Source organism: Biomphalaria glabrata, chromosome 14 (genome assembly GCF_947242115.1).
Source record: "Biomphalaria glabrata chromosome 14, xgBioGlab47.1, whole genome shotgun sequence".
In the NCBI taxonomy this organism is placed as follows: domain Eukaryota; kingdom Metazoa; phylum Mollusca; class Gastropoda; family Planorbidae; genus Biomphalaria; species Biomphalaria glabrata.
In genome coordinates this window covers 18,406,188-18,431,503 of record NC_074724.1, presented here as the reverse complement: position 1 = coordinate 18,431,503, position 25,316 = coordinate 18,406,188, and the positions used below count along the sequence as shown (strand labels likewise).

The 25,316-nt window shown below is 35.4% G+C and overlaps 1 protein-coding gene across 3 annotated transcripts in view; it reads left to right on the top strand.

Moving 5' to 3' along the window:
• Nucleotides 1-8,305: 8,305 nt before the first annotated feature.
• The window catches only part of LOC106055226 (uncharacterized), a 29,089-nt gene continuing 12,078 nt past the window's right edge, over nucleotides 8,306-25,316 (top strand). The window contains exons 1-5 of one of the 3 annotated variants that reach the window (XM_056010910.1): nucleotides 8,306-8,548; nucleotides 9,231-9,372; nucleotides 15,737-15,874; nucleotides 18,372-18,501; nucleotides 21,448-21,587. In XM_056010910.1, the coding sequence (XP_055866885.1) occupies nucleotides 15,749-15,874; nucleotides 18,372-18,501; nucleotides 21,448-21,587 (396 nt within the window). In that variant the 5' untranslated portion in view covers nucleotides 8,306-8,548; nucleotides 9,231-9,372; nucleotides 15,737-15,748. The remainder of the gene's footprint in view (nucleotides 8,549-9,230; nucleotides 9,373-15,736; nucleotides 15,875-18,371; nucleotides 18,502-21,447; nucleotides 21,588-25,316) is intronic. The other 2 variants (XM_056010911.1, XM_056010909.1) reach the window with 2 other exon arrangements.

Here is a 25,316-nt window from a genome sequence, read left to right as displayed (position 1 = left end):
ATAAAATACAGACGTTACTTCAAAAAGAAGATAATTACTTTCTAGGCGTGTTCCTAGGTCAATCTAGTCATGCATGTTAACCAATGACTTAAATTCTGCTAAGTCACTGGTTTTCCTGGCTGGCTCAGGCAACCCATTCCATTATCCAATAGAGGCATCACAAATTCTCATTGTGTTAACATTTTCAACTAATCAGTGCTTAATATGTTCATAGCCCGCCTATCCAAGTAGATTCGTATTTAGTCAAAGATTCACTTTAATGTAAGTAGGAATTACGTTACAGGGATTACGTCATAGGGAAAAGCTGCAGGGATAAAGTTACAGGGATAATTGCAAGGTGGATTAAGTGACGTAGTGGCTGCATTTATTAAACTATTATTAAGTACCTCTGGTCGTGTGGTATTAACATTTGTACAAATTTGTCCTAGTATATGGAACGAGGAATGTGCCTTTATCTTTATCTAAATTTCTATAAATAGATGATTATGTAAATTACTTAATGTCGTTTTCAGCTTATAGCTTATAGATCTAGCCCTACTTTTCTACATATAGATATATGTAAATCTAATCTACATTATATCTAGGTTCTAATCTAAATGTAAATATGGATCCAGATTCAGATCTACATCTAGATCTAGATTCTATAGTCTAAGCTATAACTATAATTAACGCTGCCAAGAGGGTAGTGGCCGCCTGCGCTCAAAATTTAAACATTCCGCCCCCCTCCTTTTTTTGTTCTAGAAGCAGCAATGTATTACGACTGATCTGGAGCATGTACCTAAAGCGCTTTTTGATTTAAATTCAGTTTTATACATCTTTGTTCCCTTTTCTATTCACACCGTTGTCGTATCCCTCGTGCCCTTTTAGATGTTTTATTTCCAATTTGAACTTTTTTCTATTACGAAGTTACAAAGTCCTTCTCCAGTTGTATCAGTAATTGTGCGAAACCCCAGAAAAATTTTACGTATTGCAACATAAGATATATAAGAACCAGAAGCAATAATAATAGTGAGAATTAGGTCTGAGACATATGTGGTGTACTATCTAATGTTTTGTGAAAGTATTTGTCTGCTTATACAATTTCAAAGATTTTATGTTCTATTTCACTTAAATTTTAAAATTGCGTTTATTAATTGATAAAAATACCCTTTGATATATATAAGTGTGTGTATGTGTGCATGTGTGTGTGTGTGTGTGTCTGTCAAACTATTTGTGAATCTTTTAAAAGCGAGACATTGCCGATAATAATTCGTTCTATCAAAGATTGCTAAGGCTGCTTTTCAAAATCATGCATTCTTTAAATGCGTTTCATCTTTTGTTGTTTTCTTGTCAAGAGCAATTTGTTTTCAAGTTTCTTTCTGCATTATATACTTTTTATTAGAACATTAATAAGAGCCTAATCATTGACTCCTTTTGTATCTGTCATCTCTTGAGTTAGTTATTCCTGAAACAACCGACATGGACAATTCAATACAGGTTCAAGTGACTGGAAATACAAAACCCATTGACCGTGAGCCTTTTTCAACGTTTCCTAAGCATTGATAACGACTGTCAGGTTGTAGTTGGAGAGATGTGCATTGTGGGAACGATGGTGCTATATAGGCGGATTAGGAGATCCCTACAAGTTTATCCAACACACCACCAGGAAAAAATGAAGCAACTCAGCGCTGAATATTTTTCTTGAATTGATATCAAATAAATGATTTAAAGTAGAGGTCTTGAAACAATGACTTGAAATAAATAATCCCAAGAAGAGGTCTTGAAACAATGACTTGAAATAAAACACGCTGAGGCAGTGTTTCTCAAACATTTCTGGGTGGCGACCCCCTACATGACAACATTTGTTTTTCGAGGCCCCCCCCCCCCCCATTAGAAGCTGGGGAACTAGAGGAGCGGTGTAGGCTCCCATAATGAGGTCCATAAGTTTTTCTAAGAATGTAATGAAAAAGAAAAGAAACTTAGTCATAATTGTAACACAATTTCTTGGTTTTATTTTTCATTTATAGTAATTGAACACAATGTTTAGAATCCAAGATTGCATAATGAAACTTCACGAAAACGAATCCGGTTTTTATTTTAGTTTTTTTGTTTGGAAATAGTCTTACCCACATAATTTGTAAGCATTGTAAAAGTTCTTTCTAGAGATAGAATTGAACATTCGGCGAGTTTTCGCTCAAGTCGACAAGGGGTCTGATTTTGGGAAATTCTTTCTTCTAGCGTGTACTCAATGAAAATAAAAACATAAAATAAATTTCGAACATCCGCCCCCCCCCCCCCCCCCCGTGTTGTTGTTTGGTCGTTGGCTTGTTGCTCCAAACAGCTCGTAGCCTACAACTTAATGTAGATCTACATTAATCTACAGCAATTAAGACCCCCCAAAAAATTCTACGCTTAACTAACAACCATTGAACATAAAAGTGAACATGTTTTTAACATTGAGTTTTGAACAGTTCACAATAAAAACACGTCGGTGGGAGGAACCAAACCAAATCGTATAGTTCCTATTGAAATATCGACGTCCATACGGATTGTATTGGAAAAATACGCAGTGATCAAGTCTGAGCCACTGTTTGAATTATGTATATTGTATTTGAATGAGTCATTTAGTAGTAACATAAATGCAACTTTTGACAAATTGATTTTTAAAACAAGATTACAAAGAGAGTTTGTGTTACACAAACTCAGAGGCGGCCCCCGTCGAAGTCGGATCCCTGTCGGATCTGCATATTCGCAAATAATATTCAAGAGGTGATTTAATTTTGATGTAAAATGTTTTACACGTTTCGGATGTTCCTTCAGAGTTGAAGATAATTACTTCCTAGTCCAAACCTCCCGCAGGACGACGGGGGATGGGAGCGGGCAGGGTTTGAACCCTGGGCCATCCATAAATCTGAACGACAGTCCAGCGCGCAAACCGCACGACCAGGCAGCCATCCGATGGTCAAAAGTAATAATGTTTCAAAGATTCATTTGCCGTAAATTTAAATTTAAATTTAATAAAAAAATAGTAGATTAGTTTTAGTATATTAAAACATTACAATATTGATCAAAACGTTTGGAAATGAAAATCTACACTTTTTTTTACACTTTAAGTTTAGAAATTGAAATTCTACATCTTAATCTAGTCTATTTTAGTCTAAACTAGATCTAGAAATTCTAGATCTAGACTCTAAAATAATTTTAATTAGAATATAAATCCAGATCTAGATATACTGTAATAAAAATCTAGATCTAGTTTAAAAAATCTAGATTAGATCTAAATCAAGATATCATTCCTTTTTTAAACGCGAGTCACATAACGAGGCTTAATAAACATTACTATACCAAGTTCTTTTTTCATTTCATTTGAAGAATTAATTCCATATAACGTCAGAGGGAAAAAAAACACTACGTCACACGGCCTAGCTAGACTAAAAATCGCCTTCATCTATAAGAGCCATTTATCGAGTGTTCATAGACTTTGGTGCACCGAGTGCGTTCTTTAAGCATTTCATTTAAAGAATTCATTCCATATGACGTCAAAGGAAAAAAAAACACTACGTCACACGGCCTAGCTAGAATAAAAATCGCCTTCATCATTACGAGCCTTTTATCGAGTGTTCATAGACATTGGTGCACCGAGTGCGTTCTTTTAGCATTTCATTTAAAGAATTCATTCCATATGACGTCAAAGGAAAAAAAAAACACTACGTCACAAGGCCTAGCTAGACTAAAAATCACCTTTATCAACACGAGCCATTTCTCGAGTGTTCATAGACATTGGTGCACCGAGTGCGTTCTTTTAGCATTTCATTTAAAGAATTCATTCCATGTGACGTCAAAGGAAAAAAAAACACTACGTCACACGGCTTAGTTAGACTAAAATATGTTTTCATTAATACAAGCAATTTTTTCGAGGGTTAATAGACATTGGTGCGAGGAGTGCGTTCTTTTAACATTACATTTAAAGAGTCCATTCATATGACGTCAAAGAAAAAAAATTCCATTACCTCACAATAGGCTAGTACCGGTACCATAAAAAAAAATGTCTTTATTTACACGAGATATTTAACGAGGGTTCATAGACATTGGTGCACTGAGTTCTAATAGATATTATTTAAAAAGGATCAAAGCCACATTGTTTTTGCGTTTTGTCTGTCAGTCGGTCTGTCCGTTATCTTGATATAAAAAAAACAACTAAAAGTTATTAAAAATTGATTAACCTTTATTTTACGTTTCAAAACATCGCAATAATTTTTAGGTATGAACACAATTGAAAAGTTTATATAATAGATTGTTCCGGATGTTTGTATAAATAGTAAAAGAAAAAGAGAATTTCAGATAAATGTAATACCGTTAATTAAATTTTTGGATGGTCTCGTATAAAAATTAGATGTACTACAGCCACGTGGAGAGATTTTCATACCTTACTTTGGTGTTTGGATTCTGTTTTCCTTAAAAATCGGAACATAATATTAACGATAATTAGATTTTTTAATGTTTTAGGTAGAAAGTTAAATGTACTGTAAGAGAGTAGTGAGTTAAAAATATTTTTCATAAAAATCCGTAAAAACATTATTTCGTAAATGAGAAGATTATTTGTTTATTAATTAGAAGAGGGAGTTCTAACAATTATTTGGCGTTAGTAGATTTTTAAATAAATTCGGAAATTTCTGGCGACGATTTGTAAGAAACAAAATCCGGAACTTTCTTTATCGATTACAAAACTTCTATGTTATGTTTTACAAGAAAATTAAATGTCTAAAAAGTAATTTTCAGTAATCAATTCTAGTAAATTACTTTTTTTAAAAGCCTTATGCGATTTCAAACAATCATTAGGCATAATTCATGTTTTATAAAACAATATCCGGAACATTTTTACACTTAATGAAATATAAGTCAGTATAGAGATTTTGATTTAGCATTAATATGCTATTTACATAAAAAACGGAACAACATATTATTGATAATGTGTTTTTGCAACGATTAAGCATGGAAATTGAATGTAATATAAGTTAGAAGAGCAAACAAACATTTGTTGGCGTTGATTAGTTTTGCACAAAAAAATCCGGAACAATCAATTTTACATACTTAAAACTATTGAGATGTTATGGGAGGAACATTAAAGGGTAAATCAGATTTTCAATAGCTTTTAGAGTTCTAGTTTTTTAAATCTAATCGTGACGGACAGACCGACCAACAGACAAAACGCACAAAAATAAGCTTTTTTTATTCGGATGGGGGCACTAAACAAAAAATAAATAAAATCTGATTTTTAAAAAAAGTTTAAGGAATTGGTTTAGCACCTGATCATGTTGCGACGTTACGCTACTGCACGAAAATCGCTGCATAAAAAGTCCATTTAAAAAAATGTGCGTGATATTTACATACAAAGTGCATTATTAGCCTTTATAAACAAACAGAAATAATTTCTTTTAATTTTAGCAGCTAGTTGACCAGAAAAAACGTCTTTAACTATTATTTGTATTTGTTGTAAACATTTCCTGTACATTTTAAAAATATATTTGACTTAGTGATACTGAAAATTGTCCAACTTTGTTAGCATATTGTAACATTGCCTCCCTTACATTTACGTAATTGTTTTAGAATTGGTGTATTTTTATGAAAAAATCGCTTGCATAATTAATTTTATAAATTAAACGGTTTGCTTTTAGAAAACCAAAAGTAGCCGTTGCACCTAAACTTTTCAAGCCGGATTTAATGATGAAATAATATTTTTCATATCTCTTCTAGTTTTCGAGATCTGAGTGTGACAGACGGACAGACGGACATTTTGCACAAACCTAATAGCGGCTTTTTCCCCTTACGGGGGCCGCTAAAAATGAACATCAATAAACAAATATACAGTGTTTTCTTGACTTTCGCTGGTGATACGTTCTAAGACCGCACGCGAAGTTCAGATTCTCGCGGTAGTTAATGTCATATACGTACACTATTTTCCCAATTGAAAAATATCACAGGACATCCCTAAACACTTAAAACCTCTAGATAACCATTTCCCATTTCATGAATAATTTTTACATGCTGTCCCCTTTAAAAAGTCATTAAATGTTGAGTAATTTTTTAAAGTGTTATACTGCGCTGTTATGTCGTACTGTTAATTTAGTCTAGCGGCACTCGTATCTCACTCACAAGGAGGTCTACAGAAGCTAGTGAACGCCTTAGCAGCTGCTTGTCAAGAGTTTAGCCTTACTATAAGTCTCTCCAAGACCGAAATCCTGGCACAAGACGTCGCAGAAATACCTATAATACAAATTGGGAACCACACCCTTTCAGTGGTGCAGGAATTTACCTACTTGGGTTCAACAATTGTCAGTAACCTAGACTTAGACATCGAGCTGACAAAAAGGATAGGAAAAGCTACCACAGCATTGGCAAAACTCTCCAAGCGCGTCTGGGAAAATGGTAAATTGACCACAGCGACCAAAATCCTAGTCTACAACGCCTGTGTTGTGAGCACTCTCCTTTATGGCAGTGAAAGCTGGTCAACATACATGTACCAAGAGCACAGATTGAAAAGTTTCCACTTGCGCTGCCTGAGACGCATAATGGGCATCTCTTGGAGGGACCATGTCTCCAATCAGGAAGTTTTGAGATTGGCCAATATGAACAGCATGTATGCTGGCTTGGACATGTCACCCGCATGCCAGATGGTAGAATCCCGAAAGATATCTTATATGCTGAGCTTGTGGAAGGAGTCAGACCCAAGGGCCGCCCAAGACTAACATATAGAGATGTCAGATGTCAGATGCGAGACATGAGAGCCTCAGGCATCAGTGAAAGTATGTGGGAAAACATAGCCAAAGACCGGAGTGCATGGAGACAGACTGTGCGTGCTGGGACAACCCTTGCTGAGAACAAAAGAATTGAAGCGGCTTTAATCAAGAGGGAAAAAAAGAAAGCTGCCCTGTCTGCTAGCCCTAAATCAGAGGCATACACATGTACGAATTGTGGCAAAGTCTGCCGTTCTAGAATTGGCTTGATTAGCCACACCAGATTCTGCCCCGTCTCAAGATTAAGCCAAAACCAGTGACTCACTTGGGCACATCCATTGCCTTTCGAGACAAAAGGAGCCATATATATAATTTAGTCTGCAATAGAAAAAAAGGGTTGAGGGTGTATGAGAAGGATTCCTTATTTGGTACTGTAACCTGGCCTGTAACCTGGCCTGTAGTGAACCAATTGATGTGCTTGTACAGCTTTTTCCGCTAATCAGCTTCCAGAAATGTTGGTGATGACGTATTAAGTGTTTTCCCCAATAGGCTACTGCACATAGACGTCGTGTGGCCTTGGGAAAACCCGTGTCACAGTGATAAAAACAAAACAAAACGCAAGAGTATTGTTTTAAATTAATTTTGTGAAAACTCGCGGTATAGCCCTTCCACAAAAGTCGGGTCTGCGAAAGTCAAGGGAGACCACTGTAGCTCTTATAGCATACTTTGTTTTTTATAGAACTTCCAATTGGCTTCAATGTGCAGAGTGAGAGCGGAGACCTGATAGTAGTAGTGCTCGAGTGTTTTCCTTTTTATTTGCTTCTGTTAATGAAGAACAATTACAATACAGTCTATAATGTACTTACGTAATGTACCTACGTCATGTTCTGTTTTGTAGCAAAAATAAAGCCCACATCTAAGAGACGGACATACTATATTGTTATGGTTACAGCGTTAGATATCGATGAGTCCGTTAGCGTGATGAGTTTACGATATATATATATATATATATATATATATATATATATATATATATATATATAGTCTACCTTACAGATAAGGGCCTCGCAAATAACGCTCGCCCAGGGCCCCTCGCACTGCTAAGGCCGCTCTGATCTATATCTAGTGCTTTAAAAAAAAAAGGTGTCGGTACTCAGTGATGGATCGCCTAACTTTGAACTAGTAATAAGTTCATAATAAACATTAAACTACAAGATACGTAATACTTGTTCCCCACACTGAAAAAGGTGCGTAACATCAAAACAAAAAGCATTCTCTCTCTCTCTCTCTCTCTGTATATATATATATATATAAATACAGCGAGTGTTTGTTGTAATGATGTGTGAGGGTTGGGATCCCCAGTCCTAGTAGGAACGTGCTATGTAATAAACACCGCAACAAATTGTTTCCTTGTCTTGAGTGGAGTGACATACAGCTATCTTGAGTTGAGTGACATACGGCTATCTTGAGTTGAGTGACATACAGCTATTTGATTGGCGTTGACTCTTTGTTTAAGAGCATTGTTAAAACGATTGCTACAAATTGTACAACAAAAACGTGTGTGCGTGTGTTTTGGTGATTGTGTGTGTGTGTATAAGGTGTAAGCTCCTGTGTTGAGTGTTTGTCAAGACCAGCACTCGTGTTGTTGAAGTGTTCGCTGTGTTACAAGCGAGATAACAAGAGAAATACACACTGCTTCAGCATTATCTACAGATAGACAAAGGATTGTTTTAATAGAACAAGGTTATTTCATATAGGCCAAACTAGGGACACAATTCGCTGCAGTTGATTGATGTGTTCACTGTGGATGTGACCAGGTGCGGAAATAGTTTTCTGTGAGTTTCACTTGTGTTATGTGATGTACTTTAAAGACATGCTTTGTACTGTGGTTTATAATATGTCGTTTAAATTTAAATTCTTAACATAATCTCGGTCTAGTGGTTGGTTAACACTTTGTCTAGTCTTTAGCATGGAACATAGATATAGGTCTTGTGGTTGATTAAAAAGGTATCATTTAATTAATTAAATTAATAAGCAGTAAGAATTATTCTTTTGTACTTTCTTTCTATCCGTAAATGAAAATTGAACTCGGGCTTCCTAATCAATTTTATTAATTACAATTTGTACAAAAAATTAACGAAATCGTATTGCCTGCTTCATATACATAACAAGGTTAGAAATGGTCATGGCCAAGGAATATTCAAGCAATAGTCATTTCTATCATCTAAAGTTATACAATTTCAAAGAATTATTTTAAAATTTAAACAAACTGAGATACTATATATAATGATACTTCTGGCCATTAGGCAAAAGACTAAATGTAATGTAAGTCAGAAGTTTGATTTGAGATAATCAATTGGCTTTGATTTTCACTGGAAACAAACTGATCAATATATTATCAATAATGAAATTTATGACTTACATTAAACTTATTTATTTGTATTTATTTATTTATTTGTTTTGTCTAAAGGAGAAATCAGATATTCAAAAGTTTTTCTAGTTGTTTTTTTCATATAGAAACACGTCAGACCGACAGACAGACGACACAACACATGACAACAGCTTTTCATCTTACGAGGGGCACTAAAAAAATCGAGACTTTTTGGGCACTAACATAGCCCTGTTTACACATAAGGCACGCCACTGCACGAGCCAATGCGTAATCAATTTTGAATCTTTCTTTCTAATAGATATAGTCATACAATTGTTGCGATAGGCAATAATATTTTTTTTTTTAAATCGCACAACTTTCATGCTTATAGTTATGATTGCAAGATGTATGCGTTACCTACTTGGTATAGGCCTTCTATGGACTGATCAGAACTGCTTTAGACAATGTGTTCAATGTTGACTTCAATGAGTTTATTAAAAATACACATTTCTCGAAATAATATTTTTATTCGCCAGTAATCTAGTTCATTTAGATCTGTTCTTTAAAGTGTGATATGTGCCTAGGAGTGCATGACTTGTAAACCTGAGGTCAAATTGTATACAAAAGATTTTTTTTGTGTATACTTTGTAATCAAGACGAATACAATTACTAAGAAGAATCACTTGACTACATATTGATTTAAAACTTTTTGTTGTGATAATCGTAGACAACACAAGACGTTAATAGAAGTTAATTAATAAAGGCTTCATTGCAATTCATTTTAACCTTAAATATTGACTCATATTAAGTCATTAACAAAAGTGCTTCTACCCGATTAGTATTTCTTCCAATTGAACTTAATACTCAGCTCACAGGCTGCTATTTAAAAACATGGACTTGCAAACTGTTTTGTTTTGTTTAAATGATAAACAGTTTTAAAAAGTCACTTCGTCTCAGAAATTGATGATAAATATAAAAATTAAATTCTTACTTGATACTAGATTGTCATCCACTGGCGGATCCGGGGGGGGGGGGGGATAATATAGATCATGTGAAACACAACTAATAGGACTAATTGATAATTTTTCAAAAGGTTTAGATAATAGTGAACAAATAGATGCTATCTTACTAGATTTTTCTAAGGCTTTTGACAAAGTTCACCACCATAGTTTGCTTAAAAAATTAAAATATTTCGGCATTAATGGTCCATTGCATCAGTGGATCAAAGATTTTCTGACAGGGAGCGAACAAACTGAAATAATAAATGGCTCTAAATCAAAACCGATAACAGTAAACTCAGGTGTACCTCAAGGAACAGTCTTGGGTCCACTACTATTCTTAATTTACATAAATTATTTACCGAATTGCATTACCTCAGGAACAAAAGTCAGATTATTTGCAGACGATTGCATAATATATAGAACAAGAACAACAACACAAGACACAGATATTTTACAAAGAGAATTAGATGAATTACAGAAATGGGAATCAAATTGGAGCATGTTTTTCCACCCAGAAAAATTTCAGTTGTTAAGAGTAACAAAAAAACTAAAACAAATTAATTCCATTCATCCTATTCATGGTAAACTAGTAACACAGACTAAAAATGCAAAATACCTAGGTGTTATAATAAATGAAAAACTGTCATGGAATCCACATATTGATGAAACTATAAAAAAATCAAACAAAGCATTAGGGTTTATTAAAAGAAATTTCTATAAATCAAATAAGAACATAAAACTAAAATGTTATTTAACCTTGGTTAGGCCAATAATAGAATATGCATCCTCCGTTTGGGACCCTCAACTCAAGATAACATTAAGAAACTGGAACAGACACAAAATAGAGCAGTGAGATTCATAACAAACGAATATTCACATTTGACTAGAGTAACACCTTTAATAAAATCACTAAATTTAGAAAGACAGAAGACTCAAAAGTAAAGTAGCAATTATACATAAAACACTGAACCATAATCTTCAAATACAAAAACAAAATTTAATAAAATACTCTGAAAGACACAAAGATAAAGGCACATTCCTCGTCCCATATGCTAGGACAAATTTGTACAAATACTCCTTCTTCCCTAGTGCTATTAGAGCATGGAATGGGTTGCCTGAGCTAGCCAGGTAAACCAGTGACTTGGCAGAATTTAAGTCATTGGTTAATATGCATGACTAAATGCATGACGCGTAGGACGTAATCATCTTCTTTCTTGAAGTAACGTCTGTATTGTATAAGATAAGATAAGATAAGAAAACGCATTTGGCTTCGCCCCGAGCTCCACTGGGAGAGCTTACAGCGCTCCCCCAGAACCCTAGCTGTCAAGAGAAAGGCCTCAACATGGCTGTTTTTGTTGTTGTTGTTATTGTTGTTTTCGACTCATTTTTTTCGGCGGCGATCCTCAAAGCCTTAATCTAAATATGTGGGGTATCTGATCTTTTCAAGGAACAAATCGGTTGAATTTGCAACGTAGTAAGGGCCTATAAATTCATATTAGAATATTTTTCAAGTAAAACATTATTCAAAAGGTCCTTAATAGGATGCATAATGAGATGTAGATGTCAGGAGATTACGTTTCTGCAGTGAAGATTGCAATAAAACGCTTTTGGCTTACAGCGCTCCCCCAGAAATCTAGCTGTCAAGAGAAAGGCCTCAACACGGCTGGTTGTTGTTTTTTTTCGCCGAAGGTTGAGAAACACTGCTTTTTAAAAAAAAAAATTTTTCTCCTCCCCCGACCCCCCCCCTTGCGAAATTTTTTTAATATGTATTTATGTGTGTGTGTGTGTACAATATTCTTTATTACACTCTGACCCTTCATTCTTTCGGAAGACGTTTATTGTGCCCTAGAATAGGTTCTTCCATGAGTTAGTGGAGAAATTGTAGATTCCCAGCCATTATTAGCAATGCCAAGCATTATTTCTGATATTGAAAGCCAACAAAATGCATATTCTGAGGTATCTACAGTGCTTTTTCCTGCTATTAAAAAGTTCTATTTCAAAAACCTAATGTGCTATTCTTACTGACTTAGATCCTCCCGCGCCGTTCGGCGCATTTGCCGTCAAGCTGTTTCCATAAAATTGTAGACTCCCAGACATTACTAGCAAGGGGGTCTTGTGGAGCGCTAGGAGCTCAGCGCGTGTCGAAGCCCCGCCGCCAAGCACTATTTCTGGTATTGAAAGCCAACAAAATGCATATTCTGAGGTATCTACACTGCATTTTCCTGCTATTAAAACATTTTATTTCAAAAACCTAATGTGCTATTCTTACTGACGTTCGGCGCCGCTATTAAAACATTTTATTTCAAAAACCTAATGTGCTATTCTTACTGACGTTCGGCGCATTTGCCGTCAAGCTGTTTCCATAACAATCTGTCACTGGTATCGTCTGAAGCCTCTTCCCACCTGCCATGAGGACCTCCATGAATAAGTGGCGTCCAGTCGTACTAGGATATCATTGCAACTCTTCTTATGCGTAATTCATTTTGTCGGAGAACATGTCCCGCAAACCTCATGCGTCGCTCTCTCACAATCTTACTAAGGGGTCGACTCCCAGTTCGGCATAGGATTTCCTTGATTTAGACCCGATCTCTATAACTGACTCCTAAAATCTATCTTAGCCATCTTTGTTGAGACACATTTAGTGTTTTTCAGTTTCGGCAGATGACTATTCAATGCAGTTTATTAATGGAGCCCTGCCACTGGTAGAAATGTGGAACCTCTCTTGAAAACGCTCTTGGAATTAAGTGACTGTAGTTTGCTTTAGATTTTATATCGAAAAGAGAAGTTTTATCGTCAAAATCATCTATTGGGGGTTTTCCACCTCAAAATTCTCTGTAGGGGGATTTAAACTCAAAACCATCTGGAGGGGTTTTAAACTTTAAAAAAAAGCCATCTGTAGAAGATGGGTTTAAACTCAAAATCCCCGATTGGATTGTCAACGCTCAAATAATTTTAGTGTGTAATTTGCTTTTTTTATATTGAACAGGTATTTTAGCATCAAACCCCTCTGAATGGAGGTTTAAACTCAAAACCCCTTTTGGCAACGCTCATAGCATTTTGAGTGCGTAATTTGCTTTTTTTCTTACACTGAAGATTTATTTTTTAGCCTCAAACCCCCCTGGCCGGGGGGGGGGGGGTAAACTCAAAACCCCTTTGGCTACGCTCATAGATTTTAGAGTGTGCTTTTATTTATATTAAAGAGGTACTTTTTAGCTTCAAACTCCACTGGAGGGGAATTTAAACTCAAAACCCCTTTGACTACACTCATAAGATTTTGAGTGTATAATTTGCTTTAATTTTTTATTATTAAAGAGGTATTTTTTACCTTCAAACCCCGCTGAAGTGGGATTTAAACTCAAAACTGAGTCAAAACCCATTTAGCTACGCTCATAACATTTTGAGTGCGTAATTAGCTTTTTTTTTATGTTGAAGAGGGGGTTTGTCGTAAATTTTAGAGGGGGTTTTAAAATCAAAATCTTCCTTAACTGTGCTCTTGGAATTAGAGGATTTTCGTTTGCATTTATTTTGTTTTGTTTATAGAAGAGGGGGATTTAAATGCAAACACCCCAGGTAGGGGGTTGAAAACTCAAAACCCCTGGTAGGGGTTTTTAAACTCGAACCTCCCTGGTAGGGGGTTTTAAACTCGAAACCCCTTTGGTTGTGCTTGGGCAAGTGATGGTTTAGTATTAAAATCTCACCTAAAATAAACAAAATCAAAGCAAAAAATCAGTCACTAAATTCCGATCCCCCCCCCCTTCGGGGGGATTTCATTTCGGGGGGGGGGGGGGTTTGAACCCCCCCCCCCGGCTACGCCCATGATATATATATATATATATATATACTAGCCTGACATTACCCGCGGCCTGCGGGTCTTAGTTTGTGTTTACTAATCTAGTGGATTTGATTTAGATGTATGTTAAACTTAGCTAATGATCCTTTCAAGTTTTTTCTCATTCGCTTTCGTAAAGGCGGTTGGTCGTTGTGCTGGCCACATGACAGCCTCTTAAACCGTAGGCAACAGAAACAGATAACCTTAACGTCTTCTGTCTTATAGACCACAAGGTCTGAAAGGGGAACTTTACTACTACTTTACTAATTTAAAAAAGAATTGAAAAATGCAACCGTCTCATCCTAGTTTTAATCCAAGAAACGAAACGCGTCAGCGCAATATCGACTTTTGAATATCTATTTATATAATTTTCTTCATGGCTCAAGAGCTTGGACACCACGTAAAGGAAAGAGCACTCTTTTATTTCTTTATTTCTGCAAGTCGGACGGGCTAGAGTTACGCAACGAAAAAAAAAGAGGGGGGAGAACAAGTAGTATTCACCCATCACAAAATAGCAGGGTCAGACTTAACCGTTGTGACCGAGAAGTCATGGAAAAATCACTCTTTTTTTATTTCTATCCCACGTAGTTTTAGCGGCGAAAAAAAGTGGGGGTGGGGAAGGAGAACAAGTAATCTACTTTGTATTCACGCGTCACTAAATAGCAGGGCCTGATTCAACCGTTGTAGGGCCTAAGCAAAACGGATTTCGCGGGGCCAAGTTTGGGTAGGAATACGGATAATAAGTGAAATATTTTGGCATTGATGGTCCACTGCATCTGTTAATTCAGGATTTTTTGGTAGGGAGAAAACAAACTGTAATATTAAATGGCAATAAAAACAACACAAGATACGGAAATTTTACAAAGAGTATTTGATGAGTTACAGAAATGGGAATCAAATTGGAGCATGTCTCTCCACCCAGAAAAATGTCAGTCATTAAGAGTAACTAAAACAAATTAATTCCACTTATCTTATTCATGGTAAACCAGTAACACACTAAAAACGCAAAATACGTAGGTGCCATAATAAATGAAAAACTGTCATGGAATCCACATATTGATGAAACATAAAAAATCAAACAAAGCATTAGAGTTTACTAATAGAAACTTCTACAAATCAAATAAGAACATAAAACCAAAATGTTATTTAACCTTGGTTAGGCCAATAATAGAATATGTATCCTTGGTTTGGGACCCCTCAACTCAAGAAAACATTAAGAAACTGGAACAGACATATGAGATTTATAACAAACGAATTATCACATTTGACTAGAGTGACACCTTTAGTAGAATCACAAAATTTAGATAGAAAGCCTTCAGGATAGAAGACTTAAAAGTAAAGTAGCAATTATACATAAAACTCTGAACCATAATCTTCAAATACAAAAACAAACTCTAATAAAATATTAAAAGACACAAAGATAAAGGCACATTCCTCGTTCCATACGCCATCGTCCCATATGCTAGGACACATTTGTATAAATACTCCTTCTTCCCTAGTGCTATTAGAGCATGGCATGGGTTGCCTGAGCTAGCGACGAAAACCAGTGACTTAACAGAATTTAAGTCATTGGTTAACATGCATGACTAGATTGACCTAGGAACACGCGTAGGACGTAATCATCTTCTTTTTTTTTTGAAGTAACGTCTGTATTTTATAAGATAAGAAGATAAGAAAAGGTCTTTAATATTGTAGGGAAGACAATCACATGTCCATAGTTCACTACACAAATATATTTTGTAGTAAAGATTTAAACTTTTTGAACTCTGTAATCATTACAACAACGAAATAGACATCTTTCTTTTTTGTTTCTTTATTTTAGTCCAGGAGTACCATGGATGAGGTGGTCAAGAAGCTACTTCCTAATTACAACCAGCTTCATCTAGTGGCTACTAAGTTACAAATCTTGGAGGATGAGACCACTCAATTGTATGCATGTCTAGAGGCATACTGTAATAAGGTCAGATATATTATACACATCAATGATCTTGTGACAATCTTTAATAAAAAGGGCTGAACTTTTTTTTATACAAGAAAAACATTAGAAAATAGATTTTAAAAAAAGACAATACCTTATATACAATCCATTATACTAATCAAAATATATCTTTTTTTTTACAAAATTATATCTTGTAGCTCAAATCGTATATCGAACTTGTGATGTGGGCACCGTCAGCTTCTGTTACCAACAATGCTACCCACTAGGCAGCAGGGCATTGTATGATTGAGTTGTAATTTATTGATACTTTCATTATATAGACATCTAGAACTGGGGATCTTGACTTCTGATCTGGGGTTATAAAGATGTAGTCTAGATCTTGATCTACTTCTTTATCTAGAATCTAGATGTTATCTGTACACTACGGCTAACTACGCCATGTTTTATTATTTTTGTTTAATAATTAATGAATGTTAGATTAAAAACCAATGAAACATTTTTTGCCGACCCATTCTCCCCCTTCGCCAAGTAGTACGAGGACGTCCCTGTTTGCACTTTCTTCGTATTGGCTTCCATATCGCAACTCTTGGTGTGCGTAATTCATTTTGACGTAGAACATGTCCCGCAAACCTCATGCGACGCTCTGTCACAACCTCACTAAGTCCCAACCTCGTATTACTTGGCGACACACCTTCATGGAGGACCTCAGAACAGTGGACACCAGGTGGGAGGAGGCTTCAGACATTGCCAATGATAGATCTTTATGGAGACAGTTTGCCGCCTAATGCGCCGAACGGCGCGGGAGGACCTAAGTCTAAGTAAATAAGTCTCCCCCTTCCCCGAGAAAGAACCCTGGCTAAGCGAACATATATATATATATATATATATATATATATATATATATATATATATATATATATATATAATACACTTTATAATATTCCAAGGATAGGCCATTAGATCTAGACTTGTGACATTTGTTCTAAATATTAAACTCTTGAATCCTATAGTAGCCTTACATTTGAAAATTCTCGAAATGGAAAGTCGTTTCAAAAACGCGTTAGTCCTTTCAAAACCGATTTTGGATCAGGTCTAGTTCTCTAGTTCATTTATTTAATTTTTTTACTTGAAAAATTATAACGGTCAAACTAGAGTTTTCCTCGTGTGACCAACGAGCTAGTCATACATTTCTCAGTGACATACATCAATTGTTAAATTTCTAGAAAAATCGTTAGAGCCGTTTTTGAGATGAGCGTTCCTCCCACCCAACCTCCATGAAGTTTAGACTTGAATAGAGGCATTGCAATCAGCAGGATTAGAATGATGACCGTGATTTATGGTTACTTCTGATAAATTTAGATAAAGTAGTTCCAAATTCATTGTCAATTGTGAACATTGTGAATAAGTGAATGAAAAAAATAACACAAATAAATAACAAGATTTCTTAAGACTTAAAAATACCTTTGTAGACCCATGTTTCTATACCCAATGCTAAGTGATATTTTAAATCTTTAAATAATCAAATAGTTCTTTTGATCAAAAAATTACAATTTAAAACTGTGCTATTCATTAGTAATGATAATTGAAAATCCCTTTTTTTTTATTTATCACTCATATCTAATAGCGACAGTATGTTAAGAACCACTTATCTGAATTCATTACATAATACAGGATATAATATTGACTATAATATTAAAAACATTTCTGGCATGTAATTATATAGATGAAGTCATTTGTAAAGGTCCTCATCAGAAATTATCGCACAGATAACCCCGTTTCCCGATGTCCAGATACTAGCAGACGCTGGCAATAGTATGGACGAGTTGGTCTACAAAACCAGTACAAAGTATTCATCACAAAATGTGCTAGAGATTGTTCTGTTACTTCAGAGAAATGAAACTTATAAAACAATTCAACATAAGAATCGATTAACAGAAGACATAGAAAGCCATCATATCATTACGTCACATTCATTCCAGTAGTTTTCACTAAAACATCCACATCATGAGGTAATGTACACCTATCAGCCCAGAGATATCGTTCATAAGAAAGTAACGTTTCAAAACATTACCTGGAGATAACGTCGGATTGATTGAATGTGTTGTTGCTATGTGTTGCTACTGTTCAGTACAAAGTGTTCAAACACTGCTGTGAGTTGAGTACAATACACACTTGGTCGAGGAATGTTTCCTGTGCTGCCAGTCAGTGAAATAGAGCTGAAAGAAAACAAAACAAAGAGAAATAAGTCGTTCAGCCTTTTCAAACATCATTGTTCATTCGTTAATGGCTATAGTTCACAATGAAACAAATATTATATTTAAATCATTATTTTTGAATTCAAACTTAATGAAATGAAGTTCTACAAAACGCGTTGAGAAGTAGCAGAATGCTAATAAGATATGCATCGCCTGACAACTTGTTGCTATCGACATTTTCCCTCTACTGAATGAAACTTTTATACTTTAAAGGTATTTTCCATATAAATATTCCAAATGGTTGTTTGCATGTCACTTCATAGGTCATTCGGCTTGGGTCTGAGAGTGTTAAAGAGCTCGCCAAACAAGGGCACATAACTGATGACTTTTACTCAGAGCTTGACAAGACAATGACATTTCTCATACAAACTATTGCTGACATGGAGGCACAAAGTAAGTCAATTTCATGGTCACACATCCATTTGTGTTTTTTACTTTAAGGCTAAACATGAGTCTGAACAATGCATCAATGCAATTTTCTTATCCAACAAATAACTATAAATGTTATTTCTATTCAAGGGCTATAAATTGGTCCTTAAAATGTCTGAGCATTTCAGCACCATATAGTTTACATCAGTGATTCCCAAAGTGGTATAAAATATAGACCCCCAGGGGTCTACGAAGAGTTCCAAGGGGTCTACGAAAGTGAAAAAATAAATTGGGGGTCTATGAAATGTCCATTGGGGTCTACGAAAATGGATTTCATTTAAGCAGGTTGTGACTTTAATTTTCACATCTAATTAATGTAATCATTTCATACACTAAAATATGATTTGTACCTTAGTTAATACTTTCAATATTTATTCAATTTCAATATCTATTCAAACGAAAAATTGTTATATTTAATTTCAATACTTATTTAAATAGCTTAAGTTTTTCTACATGTATTAAAAGAAATGTACATTATACAGCATTTGTTATTTAAAATTGGGATTCATTTCTTCCTTGTCAAAAAAGCGGTTGACAAGTGCCTTTTTTATGACGATATGAAACTAACTAAGCTGGAGGATCATTTGAGATGATGTCACCCTGATAAAAAGATAAAGGTTTGAATAACTTTCGAATTCTCAAAGATAAAGTTCAGAACAGACCCTTTACTTATAGCCAAATATAGAAAACACTAAAAATAAAACATTGATTTTACCAGCTGTTGAAGTAGTTTTAAAAACTGTTTTACACAAATGTACATCTGATATTAAACAAATTTCTTTAAGCAACAATACAGTAGGCACATCGGGGGTATGAGTTATAACAAAAGTTCCCATGTTTGAGTATATCTGCAAGGCAGCAGAGGGTTGAATTCAGTTCTCCACCTGCTAGGTGGGTTGCAAGCCTAGGCTAATGAGTCCCTCCAGCCCAAAGCTTACTGGTTTAGACGCCAGTTACTTTGCCCCTTCTCCTGTTTGAGAAAACAGTTCCGCGATATTTGAGCCAGACGTGAAAGATGAAGAAATACACAAGAAACTGCTCTTTAGGAAAACTTTTACAATGATACTTAAGGCCAATTAATTAATTTATATTTATTGTTTGAAGGACTACTTCATAGAACAACAAAATCCTATATGAAACATGATATCCGTAGCACTTGATGGTGAACCTGCAAAAAAAAAAACCACATTTACAGTGTGTTTGGTGATTACAGTAATACATATGAATTGTTATTTCAATTGGTGTAAATCTGAATTTTATCAATAAAAAAGATAGATCTCTTTAACTTACAAAATAGCTTTAAATTACTCATATATATATATACTCTTCGACTCACTACAGTTAGAAATTACTTTAAGAAATAGAGTTGGTGAATTTGCAAAAATGCAGTACCGGTATAAGTTAAGCAGGGGGTCTACCGAAAACCAGAAAACATAGCAAAGGGTCTATGAGACAAAAAGGTTGGGAACCACTGGTCTATATATACATATCAGTAGAAATAGTTAACTGAATAGCTAAATCAAGGAGCAGTTTCGACCGCCATCAAATGGCAGTAAGTCTCTTCATGTACTACTGAAAACCGTGACTACTGTGAGATAGAGAGACAGCCTCTAAAGATTTCAAGAACGCTTTTTGCACTTCACTAAAGGCAAACTCTCGAAAGACTACTCGCTAATTATGTTAAAAGTAAATATCTATAAAAAAGCCAACTATTGACAGCTACAACAGTCACACTTGAACTCCGAGAGGAAGTTTGGTGTTGTTCACGTGACAACGAAGATTCACACACACACACATATAATCAAACCAAGTCATTTTTATTGGAGGCCAATACAATTAGTTTAATGAAAAGAGAAATCGTTATTTTCCCTTCTTTCTAGCGGCTTCACGGCGTCTGTCACATAAAGGAGAACAGAACCATTTGATCACATTACGAGACAAAAGCTATATTAAAACTAATTCGGAAAAATTTAAGTTTCATCAAAGCTAACTTGTGAATGTTAAGCTCAAGCAAAGATAGCTAATGAATGTTGAGTTAAAGTACATGTCAAGCTAGGTAAAGTTAGCTTGTCAATGTTGAGCTCAAATAAAGCTAGCTTGTTAATCTCATGTAAAGCTAGTTTGTAAATATTAAAATATAATAAATTGAAAGCTGAGATAAAGTTAAGCTAGCTTGGAATAGAACTAAATCTAGCTTGTGAAAGTTAAAATTAAATTATGCTAAATTAAATTGGAATAAAACTAAAGCTAGTTTGTGAATTATTTTGAATTAAAGTAAAGCTAGCTTTTCAATTTTGAATGAAAGAACAAGAGCCGGAGACTTTTGAATGATCTTGTGAATTATTTTGGCTTAAAGTAAAGCTAGCTTAAGCTTAAAAATGTTAAGTTTAGGTAAAGCTAGCTTGTGTATGTTCAGTTTACGGAAAGCTAGCTTGTGTATGTAAAATTGAAAGTAAAGCTATCTTGTGAATTATAATTTAAATTAAAGCTATCTATATAATGTTGAATTTAAGTAAATCGAGCTTGTGAATGTAGAGTAAAACTAGCTTAGGAATGTGAAGTAAAGCTAGCTAGATAATGGTAAGTCAATGTACAGCTAGCTTGTGAATTTTGAGGTTAAGTAAATCTTTTATGTTTGTGTTTTTTTTTGTGTGGTTATGATGCATTAATATTGATTTTTTTTTTAAACAGACTGCTCAATTTTGAATTGAAATAATTAGACTTTTTTGTAGGCCTACGATATTTTATAAAATAATATTAAATAAAACAGTTTTTACTAAGAATTGTTATGATACACATTTACACACATATATATTTAGACGTTTACGTAAAACGTTATTGCATACACCTACACATTCACATACTCACACCTACACCACCAATGACTTCTATGACGTGTCTTTCTGTTAGTGACACCAGTTCCAGTCAGTAGAACTACACCAAGTTCCCACTCTAGTGGCAACCAACTTTTGAAGCTGGTCACTTCATTGCAAACACTTCGGGACTGTCAGAAACACCTGGAGGAACTTATCAAAGTTTATCATCAACAGGTGAGTTCAATGAGTTACTTCCCTTGACTTAGGATGATGTGACTTTTCCATAGACAAGTTTGTAAAGCTTACTTTTGTTTCCAAGAGAAATGGACTCACGTTTTTAGCGGTCCCGTAAGGGCAAACGCTTAAGTTTTGTGTAGTGTGTTGTCTGTCCTCCCGTCCGTCTGTCTCGTTTATAGCTCAGAAACTAGAAAAGATTTTTGATATCTATACTGATATTTTGCGTCTTGCAAATTTCACTATGCGAGTGCGTAAGTTTGCAAACATCGCAAACATTGTAGTAAACCTTTTTGTATTTCATTTTCGCTTTGTCCTCAAAATACTCGCACCACATTTTTTGGTTATCTATACAGAACAGAAAAAGAAATGTTTAATAGAATTAAAAAAACAACAAACTTTTTTTCAAGCGCTCAGCAACTCTCTAGTTTGTAACTCACCATTGGATTTCTTTGTTCACTTAACATACCCAATAGCTCTAGATGTTATACATGTGTTAGGAATTCAAAGTTATACAAACAAAATGTGATGGGAAACGAACTTACGACCAAACCGAACCCGAACTTTAAAACTGATCGGTACGGACCTAACCGAACGAATCGTCCTTACCTTCATCGAACTGAATCAAGATTTTGCAATATCCTAGTAAAAAAAAAATAGGTTCAGATTTAGATTGTGTTTAAGGGATGACTTAGGATGTTTATCACATGATCCTGCCGCCAATAAATGCAATGGGCATTATGCCAACACATGGTTAAAGCCTGATGGTTTGACAAATAAAGCCAAGAGAATATAAGCCGGATGAATAATGGAAAGTAAAATTCAACTATCTTTGGTCCATTATGAAATAAACAGATACACATTGGTAGCACAAAATAAAACTAATGCATAAGGAACCGTGATTAATTCAGCTTACCACCAGATTCCATTAGTATATAGGAGACTTTGAAAAAAAAAAAGAGAATGTTTCGCTCGTCTGTCTGCGAGATGGAGAAATGACGCGGGTTTGTAAAGAGACAGGGGAGGGAAGGAGAGCGAGCAAGGAAACATTCTCCAGCACCAGAAATAGTTGACTTACGATGATTATAAGTCTAGGAGTGTAAAAAAAACAAACCAGACCAGTCGAGGTCAGAGATGACTAGCCCTCGTAAGTCATATTTGTCCTTACCTGCGTCAAGTAGATAGTCAAAGGGGCGCAATAACAATAAATGAAGTGGAAGGAGAAGAAAAAGGAGGGGGGGGGGGGTGGTGGTGGTCTCAGCGTTATTTAGTCTCAAGCAAAAAGTTGTTCACTTATCTTAAGTTTTATAGCTAAGAATTGTTAATTGTGTTCAATGTGCTGGGGGTGGGGGCGATAGGGGCGATTAATATACAAATTTATTACTTATGCTAATAATATATACTAATTATTTATATTTCATCCTATCTTTAGATTATTTAGCCCCCCCCCCCCCTCCTAGTATGTTTAGTCGATTTTGGTGGGGTATGGAGGGGGGCGATGGCATCAATCCCCCCTCTCCCCCCCCCCTAAACTTTCGAGTTTTTAGGTCAGATTTATTTGTAGAAATCACAGCTTGTTAACAGAATTAAATAAATGTTAATAAATGTTATTGATATTTTATTCCCAAATGCCTTGCAATCATTCAGATGTAGGCATTGGTATCAATCCCAATAAGGCATTTAAGACAATCAAAGCATGCATATAACTCAATAACAAAAAGATACAAGATAACCAAATAAATGTGTTATCATACAATGTAGGATGATACTAGTCAAGATGCATCCATTAAATTTGATTACGACGATCAGTAATCAGTTATAGTAAAATGGGGAATGAGCATATTATATATTAAAGGATAAGGTGAAAATAAAATACTAGGGATCGAGATACAATGATAAGGGTTTGATATAATTAATCAAAATTAAAGTCATCTAGGGAACTATAAGTTCACAAGCGTGTGAGACATAATAATATGTATGAGGGATACAATAGAAATGTGAAATGATTAATTTCCCATGGGCTCTGTAAGTTTAGAGCACTGTGATCTAAGTTCTTAGACAGTACTTAGATTCACGAAAGGTTATTGTTTACATCAATCACTAAGATACAGGAATGAATGAAACATAACAAATCAAATATAATAACTATGGTTTCAAAGGTAGACAACCATAGCAGCATTAATATAAAATAGTACCATGTACATGCATGATAAAGTCATAATGTAATGACGGGGAACGTGGTTGTGTACTAATGTGTACTCACACATTCCTATAAGATAAAATAAGTATAGTAAAATGTTTACACTTACCCGTTTGTCCCTAATGAAACCTCACAACTAAATTTCCTAACAGAGGAGACTGGATGAATCCTAGAGGGCCTAACTTAGAATACTTAGGTCTCTCTCTATATATAGTTGCGGCATTTTGTTTAACGGGTGGGTAAGATAGCTAGCTGATTTTCTCACATGTATCTATGTACTGGACATGTCAGGCGTCAGGTCAGATTTATGGCCTGTACTGTGAGAGTAGGGACTAAGGCGAATTTGTATCAGTCCAGCCCGAGTGCAACGCTATTGTTAGAGCGATGCATATTCTGCGGGGGGGGGGGGAGAATAGGTGTGAAACGTTATTAGGCCGCTGCGTGCAGCGACTATTGTGTGCTGGTCACCTGCACAGCGGTCAAAATTAATAGTTAGCCCTAGAGAGGCTAGTTAATGTTTTACGTCGAGATTCGTCCCGTGAGAAACAGTGCGAGGGGAGATAAATTCTATAAGAATTTAGTTATGGGTGGACACTCCCACGATTTGCTGTGAAAAACTCAAATGAACTTTTGCATGCAAGTTTTGTATCGTCACAGTCTGTAACATAACAAAGTTACAAACATGCCTATTGAACAAAATGTATCACTACAAATTTTAAAAATATTATTTTTCGAATATATTTTTTTTTCGTCGGTGATCCTCGAAACCTTAATCTAAATCTGTGGGGTATCTTATGATTATCTTTTCAATGTTAAATTTGCAATGTAGGGCCAATAAATTCATTGTAGAATATTTTTCAAATAAAACATTATTCTAAAGCTTCTTGAAAACTAGATATTTTTGAGCGTTTAACCATCTTATGCTGACCAAAACAGGCCTACTACAAGAAGTCTCGTTTAACACCAAGATAATATTACGATAAATACGCCTAATAAAGATATACTTACGCCACTTGTGCCTCAATTGACAGTCACACTTCAGGATCGGCCCTTGCTTCCATGTTACTTTATTTTACTTAATTCGACCTGACTTTTTGAATAGGATGAATAATGAGTTGTAGATGTCAGGAGAAAGCGTTTTTACAGAAAGAATGCAAGAAAACTCTTAGCTGGGGGAGCTTACAGCGCTTCCCCAGACCTTCTAGCTGTCAAGAGAAAGACTAGCAGCATGACCCCCTAGCTGTCAAGAGAAAGGCCACCAACATGACCTCCTAGCTGTCAAGAGAAAGACTAGCAGCATGACCCCCTAGCTGTCAAGAGAAAGGCCACCAATATGACCCACTGGTGACAAGCTGTCAAGAGAAAGACTAGCAGAATGACCCCCTAGCTGTCAAGAGAAAGACTAGCAGCATGACCCCCTAGCTGTCAAGAGAAAGGCCACCAACATGACCCCCTAGCTGTCAAGAGAAAGGCCAGCAACATGACCCCCTAAATGTCAAGAGAAAGGCCACCAACATGACCCCCTAGCT